We start from the raw sequence: 19,801 nt of genomic DNA on the forward strand, positions 1-19,801 counted from the left end.
ACACCCTAGCATAAAGTTTTTAACTAACACCACTATAATTTTACAATTCAATTAAACAAACTTGTTGTGAATGATTTTACCCTGGTCTCAATCCACAATCCATGAAATAATGCAATGTATTCTAGTCACTGGTGCATGCTAAAAAGAGAATCCTATAGTCATGCATGAGGCTTTTCATCGCAGTATAGAGCACTGTTTCTTAAAATCCTTCTTTCCCATCTTTAAGACTGCTTAGGTAGCAGCTCTCAAACTACACCATGACAAGGGAATGCATCCTGGGTATGCACAAGTGAATGGAGACCAGCTGGATGCAGAACAGCAGATGCAGTGGAAGTGGATCGTGGAGGAAAAGGCATGAGGCAGCTGTGCTCCATCCTGGTCCCAACCATATTGTCCTGGACACACGGACTGCTCCCCCACAGAGGGCCTCCCATGCAAAAACATGGCCCTCCCTTCCTCCTATCACACAACACAGGGCTGAGGTCCACCATAAGAGAATCAGAAGCCACAACTACATATTAGAATTGTGATGGGATACCACAGGGACAAACGTTTTTGGAACTAGCAGCATATAAAAACTAGCACTGGTTTCTGCTGGCCTGCATAAATAGTAAAAGGCCATGTCTAACGCTGCAGGTGTTTCTGCAGCATACAAAGATCCAACACAGCTTTAAGAGAGCCAACCAGGCACAAGGAGAGCCCTAGACACTGTACTGAAATACTTGAGGGGTAATGTACCCTCCTTCTCAGCCAGTCACACTATATCCAGAACTGGAGGATCAGATCTGATATCACAGCACTACACCACAGACCATGGTCTTGGCATACTCCACAGCAGAAATCAAGAAAGAAAAAAGAAACAACATTCCTAGTTCACATAGTTACTTGTTAGCATTGAAAGTGTTTCCATCAACAGCTTCTGACAGCCAAAAATAACATTACACTCTCCTTACAAAAGTCTAATATTTAATAGACCAAGCATTAAGATGTCCAGAAATAAACCATAAAGGGATTTCATCAGTTCCCAGCACCTATTTAATACCTGATTATTACCATAGTCAATTTATAGCACCCATTCAAGCTTCCATATTTCATTCTGAGGGGGGAAATGTATTTACACAAAACAAGTATCCATGTAACCACAAAATAACAAATCCTTTTTAGTACGCATAATAGTAAATGTGTAATAAAGTTTTTTTTTTAAGTAATGTCACTCCAGGGAACATATTTGAGGGAATTTACTCCCAGGACAACATCTTGGTGATAAAAAAATAATTTAGTCTGTTACAGAATGATGACTTTATGAAGAACATTGACTACAAGCTATTTAAAGTTTGGGCATAGGAAAAACTTCTGCATTCTGTATAACTGTACTTGCTTTATAACTAGTGATATAATCCATGAGGAATATTTGTGCATAGGAGCTCTCTGTCAAAGAATGCATTGTGATGGGCACCATACAAGCACAGAACAAAAGGACCAGTCTTTGCCTTATGCTAAATAACAAGTTGCAGATGTGATTAATGTGGTTTATAAAAAAATAGAAACTTTAAACAGAAAGTAGGGTTTTAAGAAGACCTGTATTAACATCTTATAACATGTGAATGTTCTGTAAATTTTAAGATGCAAACCCAATGTTCATCTGCCATTGTAAATTAAATAAAAAGTAGCAATGAGCAAGTAAAGTTTGTATAATAGTCTAAAACCAACCAAGTAACCCTCTAGTTCTAGCCTAGCCTTTGCTCTCAGCTTTTCAGTTTTTGGGACTCTTAAAAAGCAAAGTTTAATATTTTCGCCTGGAACTGGTATTGCAAACATTACAGTAGTTCAATCCATTTGAGCTGAAATTTTTCTTCAGGATGTTTTTCTTTATAAAGCACCTAAGAGATCCTAGGAGCTCTAGTAACATGGGTGCCTGTTAGAGGCAATCACGGTGTCCGTGTGTGTATGGAGAGGGTGAGAGGTTTGTGCGACCACAATATGAAAGTGGTATAAGAAGCTGGAATAGAAAGAGCAGGCCTTCATCCCCACTGCAAGCTTTAGTCCTTTCAAAGTCTGTCAAGGCTACTTTAAGCCTTCATATATTTGGTATTTGTCTCAAAGTCATTATATTTGGACAACGTTGGTAAATGCTAGAAAGCAAATTCTCATGTCAGAGCCTTCACGGGGAATATCCAATCCCTTCTCTTTCCTATACATAAAATATAAAATCCATTTTTAAATGCTTTTGCTGACCTCATCTATGGCAAAACAGTACAAGGAACAAATGGGCTATTGCCTTTGGGGTCAAATACCACAAGATTCGCGGTCTCTGCCTCCCCATCCCATTTGTTACACTGTCACAGGCTGAGTTAGGTGGAATTAGTCAGCATGGGTTTATGAAAGGCAGGTCCTGCTCGACAAACCTGATTTCCTTCTGTGACAAGGTGACCCGCTCTGTGGATGAGGGAAAGGCTGTGGATGTTGTGCACCTGGACTTCAGTAAAGCCTTTGACACTGTTTCCCACAGCATCTCCCAGAGAAGCTGGCAGCTCATGGCCTGGATGACCATACTTTTTACTGGTAAAGAACTGGCTGGATGGCCGGGCCCAAAAAGTTGTGGTGAACGGAGCCAAATCCAGTTGGCCGGTCACGAGTGGTGTTCCCCAGGGCTCAGTATTGGGGCCAGTTCTGTTTAATCTCTTTGTCAATTATCTGGATGAGGGCATTGAGTGCACCCTCAGTAAGTTTGCAGAATACAGGAAGTTGGGTGGGAGTGTTGATCTGCTGGAGGGTAGGAAGGCCATACAGAGGGACCTGGACCGGCTGGATTGTTGGGCTGGGGCCAATAGCGTGAGGATCAACAAGGCCAAGTGCCAGGTCCTGCACTTGGGTCACAACAACCCCAGGCAGCGCTGCAGGCTCGGGGAAGAGCAGCTGGAATCTGGGACCTGGGGGTGTTGATTGACAGCCAGCTGAACATGAGCCAGCAGTGTGCCCAGGTGGCCAAAAAGGCCAACAGCATCCTGGCTTGTATCAGGAATAGTGTGGCCAGCAGGACTAGGGCAGTGATCGTCCCTCTGTGCTCAGCACTGGTGAGGCTGCACCTCAAATCCTGTGTTCAGTTTTGGGGCCCTCACTATGAGAAAGAAACTGAGGTGCTGGAGCAAGTGCAGAGAAGGGCAACAAAGCTGGTGAAGGGCCTGGAGCACAAGTCTGATGAGGAACAGCTGAGGGAACTGGGGCTGTTCAGCCTGGATCAAAGGAGGCTGAGGGGAGACCTTATCGCTGTCTACAACTACCTGAAAGGAGGTTGTAGCATGGAGGGTGTTGGTCTCTTCTCCCAAGTAGCAAGTGATAGGACAAGAGGAAATGGCCTCAGGTTGCATCAGGGGAGGTTTAGATTGGATATTGGGAAAAAGTTCTTCATGGAAAGGGTTGTCAGACATTGGAACAGGCTGCCCAGGGAAGTGGTTGAGTCACCATCCCTGGAGGTGTTTAAAAGGTGTTTAGATGAGGTTCTTAGGGACATGGTTTAGTGCTAGAGTTAGGTTATGGTCGGAGGACTCAATGATCTTGAGGGTCTGTTCCAACCAATATGATTCTATGATTCTAATTACCAAACAGCCTCTTCCCACATCACCCCCTGGGTTTCCACTTTCACCTTCACACAAACATTTCTGTTTCAGCACCAGATCAGCTTCTCCCATGTGCAGGAGATTGTCCACCTTTCTGATCCTCCTCTCCTCTCCAAACGACACTCCCTACCAAACAGCTGATCCACACTGACTATATCAAAGGTTTTCCTGTTTATCACACCTTATCTGACAGTCATAGTTGTTGTTTAATGCTATAATGATATACGCACTGTTATGCACTATTTAATGCTACCCATGGAGGAGGAAAAAAAAATAAAACAGATGTGGTACAAAGTTCCTCACCAAGAAGGATCTAGTGAGAGGGAAGATTACACTCCTGCCAATTCAGCCTTTGGCCTATCTTCCCCAGCTGCTAAGAAAGACTCATTTTAACTTATGTCTACAGGAGACCCTACTAAGTCCACTACATAATTGTAAATAGGCAGCCAAATGCTATTGTGAGAGAAACAAATATGTCACTGATTGCACAATGAAATACATTGCCAAGTCGGACTTCTAAATACTTTCAGTCTCCACTAAACTCTGCAAGATTGAACCAAAAGGGTCCTACAGTCTGGATAACTTAGTATCATTACCAAATTGTCATTTAATGTTAATGCTTAACACTTGTATACTGCTTTTTATTTCTACAGAGCATAATGACAATTTATTTAACCAGTATACGCTACGAATGACCAACAATAAGGAAGAAAATAAAAATCAAATATTTCCAACACTAAAGCCACACTAAGCAATGAAAGGTTAAACTTAGTTTACTTCAGTGCTGCAACTGTTCTTACAATATGCCAGTATCCCTATCAAAATCTGTTCCATTCGAAGCTGTACAACAAATCAGAACTATATTACCCAAACATGTTTTTAAATGAAATTATGGACAAAGTATTTTTTAAACAGCTTTGAGTTAAAGGTAAAATATATTGCAAACACGTAAATTACATTCCACCTTTCCCTTTTCTATTAAGACTAGCAGGTTTGTTTTGGGTAGGTTTTTATGTTACGTTATTTAACACTCTCTGGTATATTTTCTTGAAAAAGAAAATTTTATATATATATATATACACACATACACACACACACACAAATAAGAACTGAAGAGTCCAAAATATCCTAGTGTGCAACTGGCTGAATTACTAGACTAGTTTTCTGGCTGGGAAATTCTTGAAGAATCGTTTTCTCTACTACACGAAAGAGTTATTTATCACAGAATTCCATGCAGACAGATGACAACATGAGGGTCTCGTGCTAAAAAGAAAGGCAGCATCAAATCAAAGACTGGCCCTCAGAGCTCACATCCCTTTTCAAACCATTTCTGCCTGAAGTGCTATAGCATTTCTCTAACAGGAGTAAATTACCAGCCACTGAAATCTGGGCTGCTTGCGTTTCTTCTTTCTTTTCCTCCCGAATTTCCAAAGCCTACAAGGTTTTAATTATGCATTATATCCAAACAACACCAGAGCATTGTGCTACGGCATCTTCTTGTTTGGGGGAGTTGTCATTTAGCTTTTGGGATTTCCATTGGACCCAACAAGCCGGGGAGGGAGCGCGGCTGAGCGACAATGGGAATATCCGGCTCTGCCTCCCGCTGGAAAAAACAGCAACAGCAGAAGGGGAAGAGAAGATTCCCTTACACTGGATGACAATGATCCTATTTTGGGGAGCGCAGGACGAGGGAAGTCAGCCCAGCAGCTCCAGCGGGGGACTTTTGCAAGAAAACTTTCCAAGCTATTTTAGCGACCCGGAGGAGAGTTCTGCCACTCCTCGGACTTCACCGTTAAGCTCCGCAGCGCCTGCCGTCCCTCCCTCAGCCCCAGCTGAGCCACCCCACAGCGGCGACCCCTTCCCCGGTGGCAGGACCAGCGGTGCCCGATCACCCCTCCCAGCCGCCCCGCATCTGCCCCGCTGCCGCTGCGACCGCGACCTCCCCCCGCCCCCCCTCCGCACCTTTTGCTCAGAGGTCGGACCCGCACGGCCACCTTGACGCTAGCCATGGCTCGGCTCACTCCCTGCAGCCGCGGCCGCCCGCGCCCGGCCCCGCATCACGGCCCCGGCGCCCGGGGAGGAGCGGAGCCGCCCGCCCCGCCCCGCTGCGGAGGGAGGGCCCGGCCCGGCCCGGCCCAGGCAGCTCCCGCTGCGGGGAAGGGAAACCTCCCGGGCCGAGAGGAGGCGGTTCGGGACAACTGCCCCCGCGGCAGCCTCTGCAACACCCAAACCGGCCCTTTCCCGCCCCGGGAGAGCGGGACCTTCAGACCAAGAGGCTTAAAATGGCCAGGGGTACTCCTGCTCCCCCGCCAGCAGCACCACCAAAGTCTCATTTACGGCAACATAACAACCCGGCTTCTACTTTGGAGCTTAGTGTCGACGGTCCTGTTAGACGAGTGCTGCCATTCTCACCAGGGACTACCCCCGAGAAACCACTTTGTTTCAGAAGTAAAAAACTGCATACGTTCGATCACATTTCTTTCCCTAGTAACATGCAGGCAATCAGAAAACCAGCACTATTTAAAGTGCAAAGCACTCCACCTTTAATGAATTTGTCAGTAAGCATCCTTTCCTTACTAGTGCTAAATGAAAGCCCTCAAGTGTTTTAAATTCCTTTGAAAACCTCCAGTCTTTAAGTGGGTTGAACTTATTTTGCAAAATAAAATTCTGAAACTTTCAAAGAATTATAATTGAACTCAATGTCAAACTGTTCCATTGGTAAAGGTTTCACACCTAGAGTAAAATCCACCGAAAGGTTAACAAAAATTGCTTTTACAGTGTTGTCTCTGTCAGCTACCGCCATGGTGAAGATGTGGGAGCAAGCAGCATTGCCTGTATGTATGAACAAGATGCCAGGCTCAATAGACAATTCCTATTTGTTTTTGGCCAGTGCCATAGCTCATTTTTAACTAGACGCTTTCTGGTTTTCCATTTCAAAATACAAGAAACCCGGAGCTACAGCTGAATATCACATAGGAGTGTTTTACAGTCCATTAAAACATCTGTTTAAGTTGCCTTTTAACTGTAGTATTTATTTGTACTTTAAGTATAGTTCTCTTTGTGAGACAACTTGCCTTAACTCCAGAAACCTTAAATCTAAATGAAAAAGATACAGTACAGAAACATTCCAAAGTAAAGTATAGGATGGATCCTTTGGAGCAACACTTTTCCCAATTCATGACCCACCATAGAGATGATAAAATTAATACCTACAAGCTGTGAATCACTATTTCAATAGATGTATCCCTTTAATCACACTATGGAATGAATTTCTATGTCAATGGCAAATGGTATTAGCTAAACTCTACCATCTCCACAGTCAACTCTCCAATAACAGATCAGTAAAAGAAGAAAACATGCTCAACTCTTTGGGATATGGCAAAAACATATATTTGTTTTCATTTCAAGGAATAATGAGCAAACTAACTAGAAGTGTTTTCATCCTATTTCTGGAAGCATTAAATTACAACAGCTTTAATCATCACTGTAAGACAACGGGAGAGAGGTTAAGCCTGTGATACATGCACAGGACAATGATTCCAAAAGTCTGGATTTTATTTCTTCCCATCTCACAGACTGTGCAAAGCATTTTCAGTTAAAAATGCCAGCTCCTCCTCTGCAATTGTGTGGAAGACCTTCGTTTCCACATCAGAAATGACAGTGATGTGGGACTTTGGACTCAAATCCTGCAAATGACATACAGCAAGTTCTTACACAAAGATCCCATTCATTTATGGGACTCAAATGCCAGTTTATATTCCAAGATCTTATTTATTGACATTCTGCTTGACTTAATCTAAATTGTTTCTATCCTCTTAACTTTTCTTAACAGCAGCAGAGGGGAACACGAGCTACACTTACATAGTACACTACAGAATTGTGACACTACACTCCTTGACATCATACCCAGGAGAACGATATAGTCTACAAAGATTAAAATGGAATTCTCAGAAAATTTCAAATACAGAGTAGAGCAATTACAAGCCAGATCAGAGTGTGCTCAAAGAACCAAAGATTTCTTTCTTAATTCAAGTTTTTACACAATAGTCCAATAAACTAGCAACATTCGTGTGGTACTGAGCCACCTAGCGGTTACCTTCAAAAAATAGAGGGCTCTTATTTTCAGAAATAGAAATCAACAGGTTGGATGTATGAAGAATTCAGATAATAGAAACGATACAACAGTAGAAAGGAATACAGCTGCACCACTTCCAGTTCACTCCATATTCTGAATACAAAACTGGACATCCTCCAAACACAACCAACCTTCCTGGTTTGTAGATGTCCTGCCTCTGACATTTTACCAAGAAGTCTTTTCATAAGTCACTACGGTTGCAAACTGAACAATCCATGCTTTTGCTAAAGTGTCAGTCATACCCATGGAACAAGAGTTTTATTCTAAGTGGGGCACTGAACATAGGGCAAGCAACAGAAAAGGAGAGACCGAAGAATATATTTATCACTATCACAGAAATGTGGTTTGCAAATCAGTAAACCTCCCATATATCACTGAGTCCATTCCCTGCTTTCCCACACAACCACACCATAGCCATAATAAACTCAAGTTAAAACTAGTTTAATTTCTTGGTTGGAACTCCTATGGAAACATGAGCTGGGACCTAACACTTTGCATTGTTCTTTTAATCACAGGGTTTTAATAACAAAATAAAAACCATGAAACCGAGCTCTTGAAATCTAGTGCTTTAATGAAAGTTTTATACAGTGTGTTATCAAGATGCTTATAAAAATGAATAGACACACTAAAACAAGTGCATAAGAAATATCAAAACAAATTTGCATTGATGATACAGGCTCCAGGGGAATCTCCTGTCCAACTATTTCAAAAAGGAACTCCTTGACAGCCTCCTCAGTAGCCTGTCTTCCTGTGAGCTACTGCTCATTGTCCTGGTTTTGTTTTGTTTAATGATTGGAGAACTGTTACATAAGAACAGAAATATAACTACCTACAAAGCACAACTATGTTGTAGTTTTCACCTGAGACCATAAAAAGGTAGTTTTTTCAATAGCCATCCTATTTGAGGAAAGTAATTTGTTAGGTTAAAGATAAGACAAAGTCCAGTTCAGCAGTATTGCAGATGCTGTCAGAATACACTTCTTTTTGCAGGTCTCTCCATTTCAATATCTGCTCTGCCAGCTCCTCCAACTCCATCACAAGCAGCTCCATTTTTGTCAAAGCAGTGTCCTGAAGCAGAAAAGAGTTAGATTTCATCTCTACAAGTCCTGTCAATCTAGCAGGACATAAAAATAACCTAGACAACCAAACAGCATTGAATTCTTATTGCTGAAGGAGACAGAAGGCTCAGTTCTTTTGCTACTCACCATATTCTTCATGATATTCGGTATGTGAGGGAGGATTCTTACAGTCTGCAAATGGCTTTCAAGCTTCTCAATGAAAGTCACAGCCTCAGTCAACAACTCTACTATGTACCTGTAACAAAGAATGAGCCCCCTACTCAGAAGTTGTGCAAAACAATGAAGAGTTAACACTTCCAAGCTCTTATTTCTTTGCCCTGTGGGTTTTCTTAGTCCTCCCATTTTATGGAAGTTCCAAACCACCTAATTAATTTTTCCAGAATTACATTTCATGACTCTCAGCAACAAGTAGGGCAGAAAATTACAGAAGTGAATATATACTTCTTCAGAAACTGGTCTAGATTTTTAGATCACAGGAAGGATTATTTTTTTAAAACATGCACTATGCATGTCTGCAAATCATTCACACATTTATTCTGAGAAAGCCACAGTGCAAGGAAGACACCAAATGCTAAAGTAACAATTCCTACCTATGGAAAAGCATAATGAATCAAGTATTTAACATTTGTTCAAAACAATACATGACAAATTGTTGCATAATCTTCAGGAGACAAGACCAATAACCTAAGCAAGTATTCATAAAAATATGTATCACTACCCTTCTATGAATTTAGCAATGAGTAAACTACTAGCTTTTAGCTGAGGTTCTGTTACCATTTTTTATTTCTCTTCTTCTCAATGGAAAAGTGAATGAAGGCACACGATTTTTACTGCCTATTAGCTCAAATCAATTTGGACTCAGGCAAACAAAGAACAACTATTTTCTATATGCCTACTTGTGGAAAGTAGCCTCAATTGGCAGGCTCTCTTGACACCTGGGCTTTATCAACATCTTCCTAAGAGCCCTCTTCTCTTTCAGTACAGCTTCCAAGTGTCTGTTCATATCTTGCAAAATCTCGCATTTTTTGCCTATAAAATAAAATTGCAAAGCTGAAACTACTGTCTGCTAAAACAAGAGCAAAAATTTCTTCTGGAGTAAGACAGAAAGAAAAAGCTTAATCTATTGCACTGGACAGTTTACACTCCAGATAGATATCATTGATCAGAATTACTTTTGCTGGAGTGCACAGGACTTAACATCAGCATGCACTTCAAAGTCATAATACCTACTTTTTAGAGATGTAGCTTTGTTCATTGTTTTACATTATTTATAGTTTTAAGTAAACTGTCTTTGAGATGAAACGAACAATATACTCCACTAGCCTAACACAGTAGTAGCAAGATAGAATGTCTGTAAGCATCCATCAAATTTTAGTGGGAAAAGTGCAAAATAAAGACATTAATACATATGCTTCCAAAATACTAAAATGAAAATCCAAGTATTTTTAGGGGTGTACAGGTGCAGGAGAAATACACTGAGTTACTGGAAAAGCAGCAAAGCAGCACACGGGCCAAGGGAATCAGAACTCCTGATTCTCCACTGACACCACACACGTTTGTGTGTGCACACTCCACCATTCCTTTTTTTTTTGAGAATGAGTTAGACACAGGTCTTCTAGTGAGACAGCAGAAGGTGCAAGTTCAAACAGCATGGAAGCATTCTTGAGGGGCTAATAAAACACCTGCCACCTCTAACAAGCTATTCAGTGGAGACAGCTGCAATAACTTCCAGAAGTGTCACATACTCAGATGAACCACTAATCTGTTGATTAAGTCATTCAACACTCTTGTTTTTTCTAAGGCACAACTGCACTTACCTAAGTAAAAAGGGTGAGCAATGTCTGCTGTCTCCTTCTCCAACTGCAGAATTTCAGTTCTCAGTTTCTTCTACAATAATAACATCAAATGAAAACGCATTTGTAACATACTTATCCAGATGCTGTTGACTCTCTTGGGGGTGGCGGGGAGGAAGAAGTAGAAAGAGAAAAAGTGGGAGAGTGCACATGTGAAAGAGCAACCATTTGCATGAGAGCTTGTTACCATGCCCCTCTCAAGTATTGCTACCCTGTTTCTCCGAAAAATAAGACAAGGTCTTATACTACTTTTTGCTCCAAAACTTATTACTTTTTCACATATATAGCTGCATGGACACTATTTAAATTTACTTTTTTTATGAACTGTAACTAGGGCTTACTTTTGGAGCAGGGCTTATATTTTGAGCATCCTCAAAAATCACGCTAGGGCTTATTTTTGGGATACGTCTTATTTTTGGGGAAACAGGGTACTACTGGGGGGAGGGCCTTTTTGGTTAATAGGAAAAGACTGTTTAAAAACACACAAACAATTTGGCAATTTATTGGGAATTTATGCTGGAAGAGACAGATCCTGTAATTCTTTCCTAAACACAGAAACTTAAATCTCCTAAAAAGCAGTTTTATAGTCTGCATTCTACTAAAGAACCTCTCACAGCTCAAGTCTCCTCCTTCTGGAAAAGACTGGTTGGTGGTGTTTGGGGTTTTTTTGGTGGGTGGGTGTGTGTCTATGTGGTGGTTTTTTTGGTGGTTGTTGTTGGGTTTGGTTTTGTTTTCTTCTCGCCTCACCCCCTCAGATGTGGGAGAAGCTCTCTCAGGTGCACTTCCTAGTGTTGCTTCTTTCTAATGGTAAACCAGCACAAGAGCAGCAGATACCTTGCTGTAGCTGAAAGAGTTGTGGTTGTTTTGGCTAGACAAGAGCAGACTGAGGAAAGTATAGAAAAGGATGGACATATCAGTCTCTCAGGAGACACAGAGAACTGTTGCTTTGCTTAATCATTGAGGACAAAAATAAATCTGCTTCACTCACAGCATATCAAACATTTGTCAGAAAGAGCACTTTGTATATTAAACCTTCAAGCAAAGGAGGCTAAGCAGGCACCTCACTGGGAACTGGAAACTGTTGCTTCTGCTGGTCAATACAGGATGATGCCAACTGCTTAACTCATTCTCCAAAAAAGTAAACAAATTGTCACAATGCTTTGCAGTAAGGCTTTGTAGGTGCTGGAGCCCACGTTGTATAATTTAATAAACACAGGTTTTGTACCAGCGAGCAAAAACTCAGAAAACATCATTATCAAATACAAGCCAACAGCTAGTTCAGGCAATAGGAAACAACTGATGTTATCTCTTGTTAACCAACAAAATGGTCTAGCTGCCTATGAAGAAACAAATTCTTTTTGTTTCTTTAGAAAACCTCAGGTTACACCTCAGCAAAAGATGCAAGCTGCTGTGTCCTTCCAGTTATCCTGAAAAGTTTGATTTAATAATTTTGTTCTTTTCCTTATGACAACTCAGTCCACTGAGGAAAACCTACCAGATGTTAAACAGCTCAACTGTTTAAAACAAAACAAAACCAACCAAAACATGAAACAATAGCACATTGCAGTCTGATACCTCATCGGGTGATACATATTAAGTATTGAAGTGTTGAGTGTACACTGACACCAGTAAAGGCTGTACCTCATTGATTTCAGCTTGAATGTTCACCATTTTTTCCATCTCCGAGAATTTCACAAAGCATGGGGTTTTTCTACAGGTTAAATCCAATGTCTCCTGTGAAAGGAAAACAGCGGGGGAAAAAAGCAGTCAGCAGCAAGAATGTATCAAGCAAACTCTCAAGATTGGCTTTTAATAATCTAAATTTATCGTTAATCTCTTGTGCTATGCAACACAGTAAGCTTCAGCTGAACAACTCATAAAATACACGCACTATTTGGGGAAAATGAACACAAGTGAAAATCAAATTTCATAAAAGGTACTATGAAAGCACTCTCAATAATACTGGCTTGCATGCTGCTGGAATGCACTAGAAGATACCAAACCCTCAAGTCTACACTCCAGAAAAACACACACACTGGAAGATACGGTTATTCCTGGTAAGGAAAGCTGCCATCAGCCAAAACCGCAAGAGATCCATAATTAAAAGAAAAAAAAAAAAAATCAACAAGCATTTAGACAAACGGTAACGCAGTTTAGCACTTTCATCGTGTTTCAAGCCACGCAGCCGGCACGGCAGCAGATCAGGCACGAAACTTCAGTCACCAAAGCACAGGTTTGTCAACCCGAGGGCTGAACGCAAGGCCCCGCAGCCCCGCCGGGACACAGGGACCCGAGGGACGGGCACCGAGGGCAGCGCAGAGCCGCGACACAGCACCCGCACCGCGGCTCCTCCAAACCTTCACCGCAGGTGGGTTTTGTCAGGCCGTTATTTTCCCCTCCGCGCCGCCGGGCCGCTACCTGGCTCACGACGCCCGCCGCCAGGCACCGCGCCAGCAGGGCGGCCGCCGCCGTGGGCTGCCCCTCCTCCCAGCAGCGGCTGGCGGCCGCGGCGCCGCGCCGCTTCTCGCCGCCCTCCCGCCGGCTGAGCTCCAGCGCCCTGCGCACCGGCCCGGCCGCCCCGCGGGGCCCGGCTCTGGCGGCCGCCGACGATGCGGGAGCGTTGCGGCGACGCTCCGCCATGCCGGGTGTCCCGGAAGCCCGGGCGGGCGGCGGCATCTGTGAGCGGCGGGCGGCCGCCATGTTGGGTGCGGTAGGAAACGGGGATGACGCGCATCCGGTTCCGGGGCAGCCGGTAAGGGCTTTTGAGACGTCGGTTCTCGAAGGGCGGCGGCGGAGCGCGGGGGAGGGGGCGGGGGGGCTCCGCCGCCGCGGAGCGTGGACATGCGGCGTCCCTACAGGTGGGTTGGGCCGGGCCGGGCCGACCTGACCTGCCCCCCCCGGAGGTCGGGCCGGGCAGCTCCGGTGTGGCCAGAGCAGCCGGGGCGGGGTTGAGGCGGAGGGCCCGGGTCGTGCCGCGGGTCTTCGCCGGCTTCGGCCCTTGCCGAGGGCGCTCCTGACCGTGGCGGCAGGGAGGACCCCTCCTGGGCTCCTCGTCCCGGCTGTTGACGCGCTGCATCGGGCTTTGCTCCCCACCTCCCGGCTGCAAACCTCATCTAATCCTGTAACCCGGCCTGGCTTGTCCTGGGGATTAAACCCTGCTGGAGTTACGGGAGGTGGCTGTCGAGTGTCTGCTTGTAGAGTCACAGCAGAGGAGGCCAGTCTCTAAATGAAACAAATGCTTCCGAAAAAAAAGCAAATAAACTGTGGTATTGACAGCAGGTCAGTGCTGGTAGGTGCCACTATATCATGGCCAGTCTGCATAGAGAATCTCCTTACACTGCTAGGCCCTGAAAGAGGCGAAATGTGGAAAGTATGCAATTTTTCCACTTAGTTTTAACTATATTTGTTGCGTCATTTCAGTATCAAAACTGCTATAATGAAGGCACCTTAAGCTAAGTAAATCTTTAAAGTTCTAGGTTTTAGTTATGAGGAATATGAAAACGCAGCAGTGAAGCGGTTCAGTATGTTGAAATGCTTGTAGTGTTGAAGACAGCACACATAAAATGACTTTTTACATTTGCTTTATCACAGAGACTGGGGATTACAGTTCTCTAGTGTAGAATAACTGGGAGAAACTGGCAGAGACTATCACTCCAATTCTGTACGTGTGACAGAGAACTGTCAGGATGGGAAACAGCGCGCTAAAAGCCCACCTGGAGACAGCACAGAAAACGGGTGTGTTTCAGCTTACAGGAAAGGGACTTACAGAGGTAACGTACCTGTAGGGAAAATGCGGCTGTTTGTGTGCCTGACTGACACTTTTGGAGAGAAATTGCCACCTCACTGCCATAATGCACTGCATACATGATCTTTGCTTGCACTGTCTTCCGATTGAGGATTTGTCTGTCAGGGCACTTGTATGCTTACAAGCTTATGCTTTAGATTGCATGTATGTTCAAGATGTGCTAGTTGTGATGTTGTGCTTTTTAAAAAGGGGCTGTAAACTTGAGGAAAAACATGTAAATTTTATAACCATATTGTTATCTAGAAAGATAGTCCAAAATTTATCACATTTAGCTACTTATGCTGTATTTAACTGTGGTCATATGAATAGTCTGTACAGGCAGTTCACTGGGCTGTAAGCATCTTGAAGTTTATTATATTGGAAATTGTCTTCACCCAATTGCAGAAAAACACGGAGTGTCCTGGAACCATAAGTCAAGTAACAATTCACAGGATAGCCAAAATAAATCTATAGTGCAGTAATATTCCAAGATTTTTCTGAAGTATATCATCTTCTTCCGCTATCCTACCTTCTGTCTTTCCTTTTCCTCTGCCAAGCCAAAGGAAAATCAAAACCACTGCCCTGTTGACCAGGACTCACTGATAGTCATTGTCAGGTTTTTCTTTTTTTCAGCTCAGTGCCAAGTGCAGATTAAAGTGGTACAGGATATAAATAAGAATAAGGAAAATAGTTTACACAATTATTTAAAAAGGAAAGCAAGAGAAAAAATTCCGAATCCTACTCTGCTAAAATATAGAGCTGATAAGTAGCTGTAGAATATTTTGAAATGACAGGCATGTTTAAGAGAAACACAGAAAGGGACTAAAACATAAACAAGCTCATATCATGGTATACTTACTTCTCCTTTTAAAACTTAAATTCTTTGGATTAAAAACTGCACTTCCTAGATGTTAGACTGTCTCTTTTATGTCCCTTTTTCCTTCCTCAGATGAAAAAATATTTTAAAAAAAAAAGTATTAAGCAAATTTGCCAACTTAGTTGCATACTGTGGTGACTGGACATTAGACATGACAGTATGTAATATCATTACAAATTTCAGTTAAATTTTAAGCAGTGTAACTTGAACATATGAAATTGTATAAACTATTTAAATGCTGTACTTTTTTTCTCCCCCATAGTTTCCTGAAGATCTGCAGAAGCTAGCAAGCAACTTAAGGACAATAGACTTGTCGAACAACAAAATAGACCTCTTGCCACCACTCATTGGAAAATTTTCCTTTTTGAAGAGCCTTGCTCTAAACAACAACAAACTGAGTATGCCTGCTAATTAATATCTCCACATTTTTGCAATAATAGTCCAACTTCTCTGATCAGAAACTAAATTAATGATTTAACTCTCACAGCATGTAAGTGGGAGTTTAGCCACCTAAAGTGAAATCTTTGGAATTCATGTACAGGGAAAAAAACCCAAACCAAACCAAAACACCAACCCATAAATTCTTCAAAACTAGTTGCCAACTTAGTTATCAGTTTTAGTATACAATGACATGTAAGTACTTAAAACCATAACGTTTCTGTGCTGTGACTTGTCTGATCTAAAGGTTTAACAGCATCAGATGGTTTAGTACTTGCATAGAGAATAGGTAATGAAGATGATCTGTGGAAAATATTGCTGGACATTCAATAGTTGTTATTGTTTCTGTTGGACAAATGTCCAGCTTTATGGAAAAATTAGGATGAGGTGAGGAAACCAACTTTTTATGTGTTAATTGTGTATTATCTGCCTTTTTGAAAAACAAATGTAACTTACAAACCTCTTTGACTCTGTAGTGCAATTCAGGAGTGCTGCAGGTCATACCCGTGTGTAGGTGGAATGAGGGATAAATGAACATCAGCAGAGCTGATAGGCTAAAATCCTCTCAGAGTAGTGTTTTCAGCCTGTGATTTGAAGGCCTGCCTTGTCTGCAGATTATTTTTAAGATATTTATAGAAGATGTTTAAAAAGCATGTGTTGTCAGTGGGCTTAAGTTTCTATGCAGGGATCTGTGCCTTCATTGGAAAATGGGGAGGAAGCCTGTGAGAAATTACTATAATGTGGCACCATTTTCGATGCAGTAGCTTATTTGAATTAAATGGGTATGAATGTTTAAAGCTTTTTGTTTAGCTCATCTCTTTGTTCTGTCATTTATTTCTAGCTGCTTTACCTGAGGAGCTGTGTAAGCTGAAAAAACTGGAAACACTGCACTTGAATGGCAATCACTTGAGGCAGCTACCAGCTGCATTTGGACAACTTGCAGCTCTCAAAACTCTGAGCCTTTCTGGAAACCAGCTTCGGACTGTGCCTACACAACTCTGTGGTCTTCGCCACTTGGATGTGGTAGATCTTTCCAGAAACCAGATCCAAAATGTGCCCGACACCGTGGGAGAATTGCAGGCTATTGAACTCAATTTGAATCAGAATCAGGTCTGGTAACTGAGATTTTGTGGGCATGTAGATTTAGGACATGGTTTATCTTGGACTTAGTACATCCACAGAACTTAAGCTGAGACCATCAAAACTTTATAGCTAAAAGACATCTCCTGGACACAACAGAAATGAGGGATCACAACCAGAATTTATGTACCGATACATCCAACTGCCTGATTTGACTAACAAATCCTGAATTTAGTCATACAGGAAACTATCTGGACAGTTCTTAAGTAGGAATCTGGTAAACAGATGTGTAGGTTTCCTGTCACCATGGAAGAAAAATAAGTTTCTTGGATTTTTGATCATTATTATTGTTGCTTATGCATTGTTGTCATGTTGTTACTGTACATGTAGTTTATATTTACAACATGGTAATTGTTCCATATTAGGCTGAAACAAATCACTTAAAGTAATCATGGATCACTAACATTTTAATCCCCTTTATCTTTTTTTCTTTTTTTCAATTTCTACCAGATTTCGCAGATCTCAGTGCAGATCTCCCACTGTCCACGCCTCAAAGTCTTGCGTTTAGAAGAAAACTGTCTAGAACTCAGCATGCTTCCTCAAAGTATCCTCAGTGATTCCCAGATCTCACTGCTTGCAGTAGAAGGCAATCTCTTTGAAATCAAGAAACTCAGAGAACTGGAAGGTTATGACAAGGTTTGTGTCTGTCTTTTTTTTTTTTTTTTTTAAGCAGCTTCTGGTTAAGTCCTTACCTCGTAGCTCCTCAGAAAAATGAGCTTTTATGCTGGTGAATAAAAGCACAGTCTATTGGTACTGTCACTAGTACTGGATTCTTAATTTACCTCTGAAAATAATTTCAAGAGTTCTTCTATGCTTATGTTTCTCATAGTATTCAGGATCAATGTTCTTTCATCAGCATCTCCTGAAGGGTAGCTGATGATAGCAGGTGTGTCTTTTCACTGATGGGACAAAAAAAATAATGGATGCTTCTTATTATGCAGCATTCTTAACTGTTTAGTGTTAATTCATGCTTAACACTTGAGATCTGACTGTTCAGTACTGTAAGGACTTTCTTTCTAGAACATCAATTGGAACTACAGCAAATGGCAAAAAATGTTGGGGTTTTTTTGGTTTGCTTGAAATTAAAGCTTTAGTGGTTATGTCTGGGAAATGAAAATATACTTTAGATGCAGAATGCTTTTGAGTCTGAGAGCAGACGCTTAGCTGCTTTCAATAACGATGAACCTTGTATTAATTTCTGAATGTTTTTTGTTTTCTTTGTAGTACATGGAACGATTTACAGCTACAAAGAAGAAGTTTGCATGATCATTATTCTGACCCTGTGTATTCCCGTTAAGAAGAGTTAGTGACTGAAGCACCTGCTTCACTGACTTAACCCAAAACTGATGAAAGAGATGACCAGAATATTACTCGTCTAGTAGTCTGATAAGGCCACGTTGAATAAACTTGAACTAGAGACTATGGGTTTGAACTGAAAAACCTGCCCAGGGGCCAGTTTTGAGTTTTGTGACACTATAGCTTTTAACACAATACCTGATCTCTGTTGTCAGGGCTTGTTCTTTCACAGAGAAATGGAATGAGCTTTTCAAAGTTGCCCATTCCCTTATGGCAGGAAGTTGGCTGTTGATTTGGAAGAGGAATATTTCTTCTGGAAATATTTTTCCATGATAACACATGGAAGTTCTACCACCAAAGCAGATCTGAAACATTGTTTGTCTTGCAGTAAGCACTATTCTACAGAGAAAAACTTTTACAGATGACGTTTTAGTTTATAACCTGTATAAGTTTTTTTATGAAGCACAAATAGTTGTGGCCAAGTTCAGTGTTTTATTAACTGCTTCTGGTAAACCAATCATGGTTTGAACATCCTTCATTCATGTTTTACTGTACAGGCTTTCTTTTCCCATAAGAAAGAATTGCACTACAGTCCACTTCTGCTTGAGCTGTATCAAATAAAAATTAGGTTCCTCTTCAATGTATTCCATAAAAATGTATATTGCTGGAAAATATACTTGTACTGACTCCCTGTGTACAAAGCAATGCCGAAAATTTTAGTTGTCAGCCTACTGCTGCTGCCTTATTACCAAAAGCAACTAGAAAGAGCTAAAAATATATGCAATTATGTAACTTATGCTGAAAAGGAAAATGTACTTGTTTATTTTAGTAAATAATTTTCAAAAAAAATCAGTTCAAGTTTACTTGGTGTAACTGCTGCTGTTGTTACTTTAACAAGTAGTACTAAGCTATCACTGAGAGCCATCACTTAGGTGGTTGGCTCCATCAGTTGGTGGTAACAGCTGTGCTTCAGCTGCTTTAAGAATGCAGAGGTTGTCAGTGTGTCAACACTTTGGTAGCAAATCAGTTGATACATACCGCACACTCAAAACAGTGGAGTGAGAGCTGTACTAAGTATGCCTCTTGGCAAGATAAGCATGGATGCATCTATTCCTAATGAGACTGTCTTCATTAACTACTGCTCTACACTTCCACTTTCCTACATGAGACAAGAAAGGCATTTGGATGGCAAACTCCTTAAAGTTGCTGGTGTAATCATTAAATGTAGAGAACAGAACCTGTATGTTACCATAATGCAAGGCCCCATATAGTCAGAAATCTTTTCAGCTTCATACCAATAGACTTCACAGATTGACATGCAAATCCAGCAGTGAATAGCTTAAAACCACAGGCTTGTTTTAAATTTTAGCTCCTTCCGCTTGATACCTAAATCCCACTTCAAGTATTGGGTTTTTTTTCCTAGAGATTTGCCATGCATGAGACATCCACAGAAAGTCCCTCAGCAGATTCCCTGCTTTGCACTCACCCACCAGCCCTGACAACTACAATGGAGTGATCTGTCATCAATATGTATGCACTTGGCAATGCTCTGCTGGTGTGTGGTTTTTTGTTTTGTTTTTGT

The 19,801-nt window shown here is 41.8% G+C and overlaps 3 protein-coding genes across 6 annotated transcripts in view; 1 reads left to right on the forward strand and 2 right to left on the reverse strand.

Annotated features, from left to right (window-relative positions):
• STARD9 (StAR related lipid transfer domain containing 9) overlaps positions 1–5,707 on the reverse strand; it is a 110,991-nt gene extending 105,284 nt beyond the window's left edge. For all 3 annotated transcript variants that reach the window (XM_065636546.1, XM_065636545.1, XM_065636544.1), the window contains exon 1: positions 5,580–5,707. In XM_065636546.1, the coding sequence (XP_065492618.1) occupies positions 5,580–5,626 (47 nt within the window). In that variant the 5' untranslated portion in view covers positions 5,627–5,707. The remainder of the gene's footprint in view (positions 1–5,579) is intronic.
• Positions 5,708–8,303: 2,596 nt separating this feature from the next.
• On the reverse strand, positions 8,304–13,346 carry HAUS2 (HAUS augmin like complex subunit 2). The gene is made up of 6 exons (XM_065635228.1): positions 13,103–13,346; positions 12,326–12,418; positions 10,649–10,718; positions 9,728–9,860; positions 8,958–9,066; positions 8,304–8,820 (listed from the first exon to the last, which is right to left on the reverse strand). The coding sequence occupies exons 1-6, from the start codon at positions 13,322–13,324 to the stop codon at positions 8,671–8,673; spliced, it is 777 nt and encodes a 258-aa protein (XP_065491300.1). The 5' UTR covers positions 13,325–13,346; the 3' UTR covers positions 8,304–8,670.
• Positions 13,347–13,415: 69 nt separating this feature from the next.
• Positions 13,416–19,030, forward strand: LRRC57 (leucine rich repeat containing 57). Of its 2 annotated transcripts, none has more exons than XM_065635230.1 (6): positions 13,416–13,436; positions 14,276–14,454; positions 15,608–15,743; positions 16,625–16,893; positions 17,374–17,559; positions 18,148–19,030. In XM_065635230.1, the coding sequence occupies exons 2-6, from the start codon at positions 14,371–14,373 to the stop codon at positions 18,187–18,189; spliced, it is 717 nt and encodes a 238-aa protein (XP_065491302.1). In that variant the 5' UTR covers positions 13,416–13,436; positions 14,276–14,370; the 3' UTR covers positions 18,190–19,030. The 2 variants fall into 2 exon arrangements, with proteins under 2 accessions (XP_065491302.1, XP_065491301.1); XM_065635229.1 differs by lacking the exon at positions 13,416–13,436 and adding an exon at positions 13,446–13,542.
• The last annotated feature ends 771 nt before the right edge of the window (positions 19,031–19,801 follow it).

The sequence above is a fragment of the Caloenas nicobarica genome, chromosome 5 (assembly GCF_036013445.1).
Source record: "Caloenas nicobarica isolate bCalNic1 chromosome 5, bCalNic1.hap1, whole genome shotgun sequence".
Taxonomy (NCBI): Eukaryota; Metazoa; Chordata; class Aves; order Columbiformes; family Columbidae; genus Caloenas; species Caloenas nicobarica.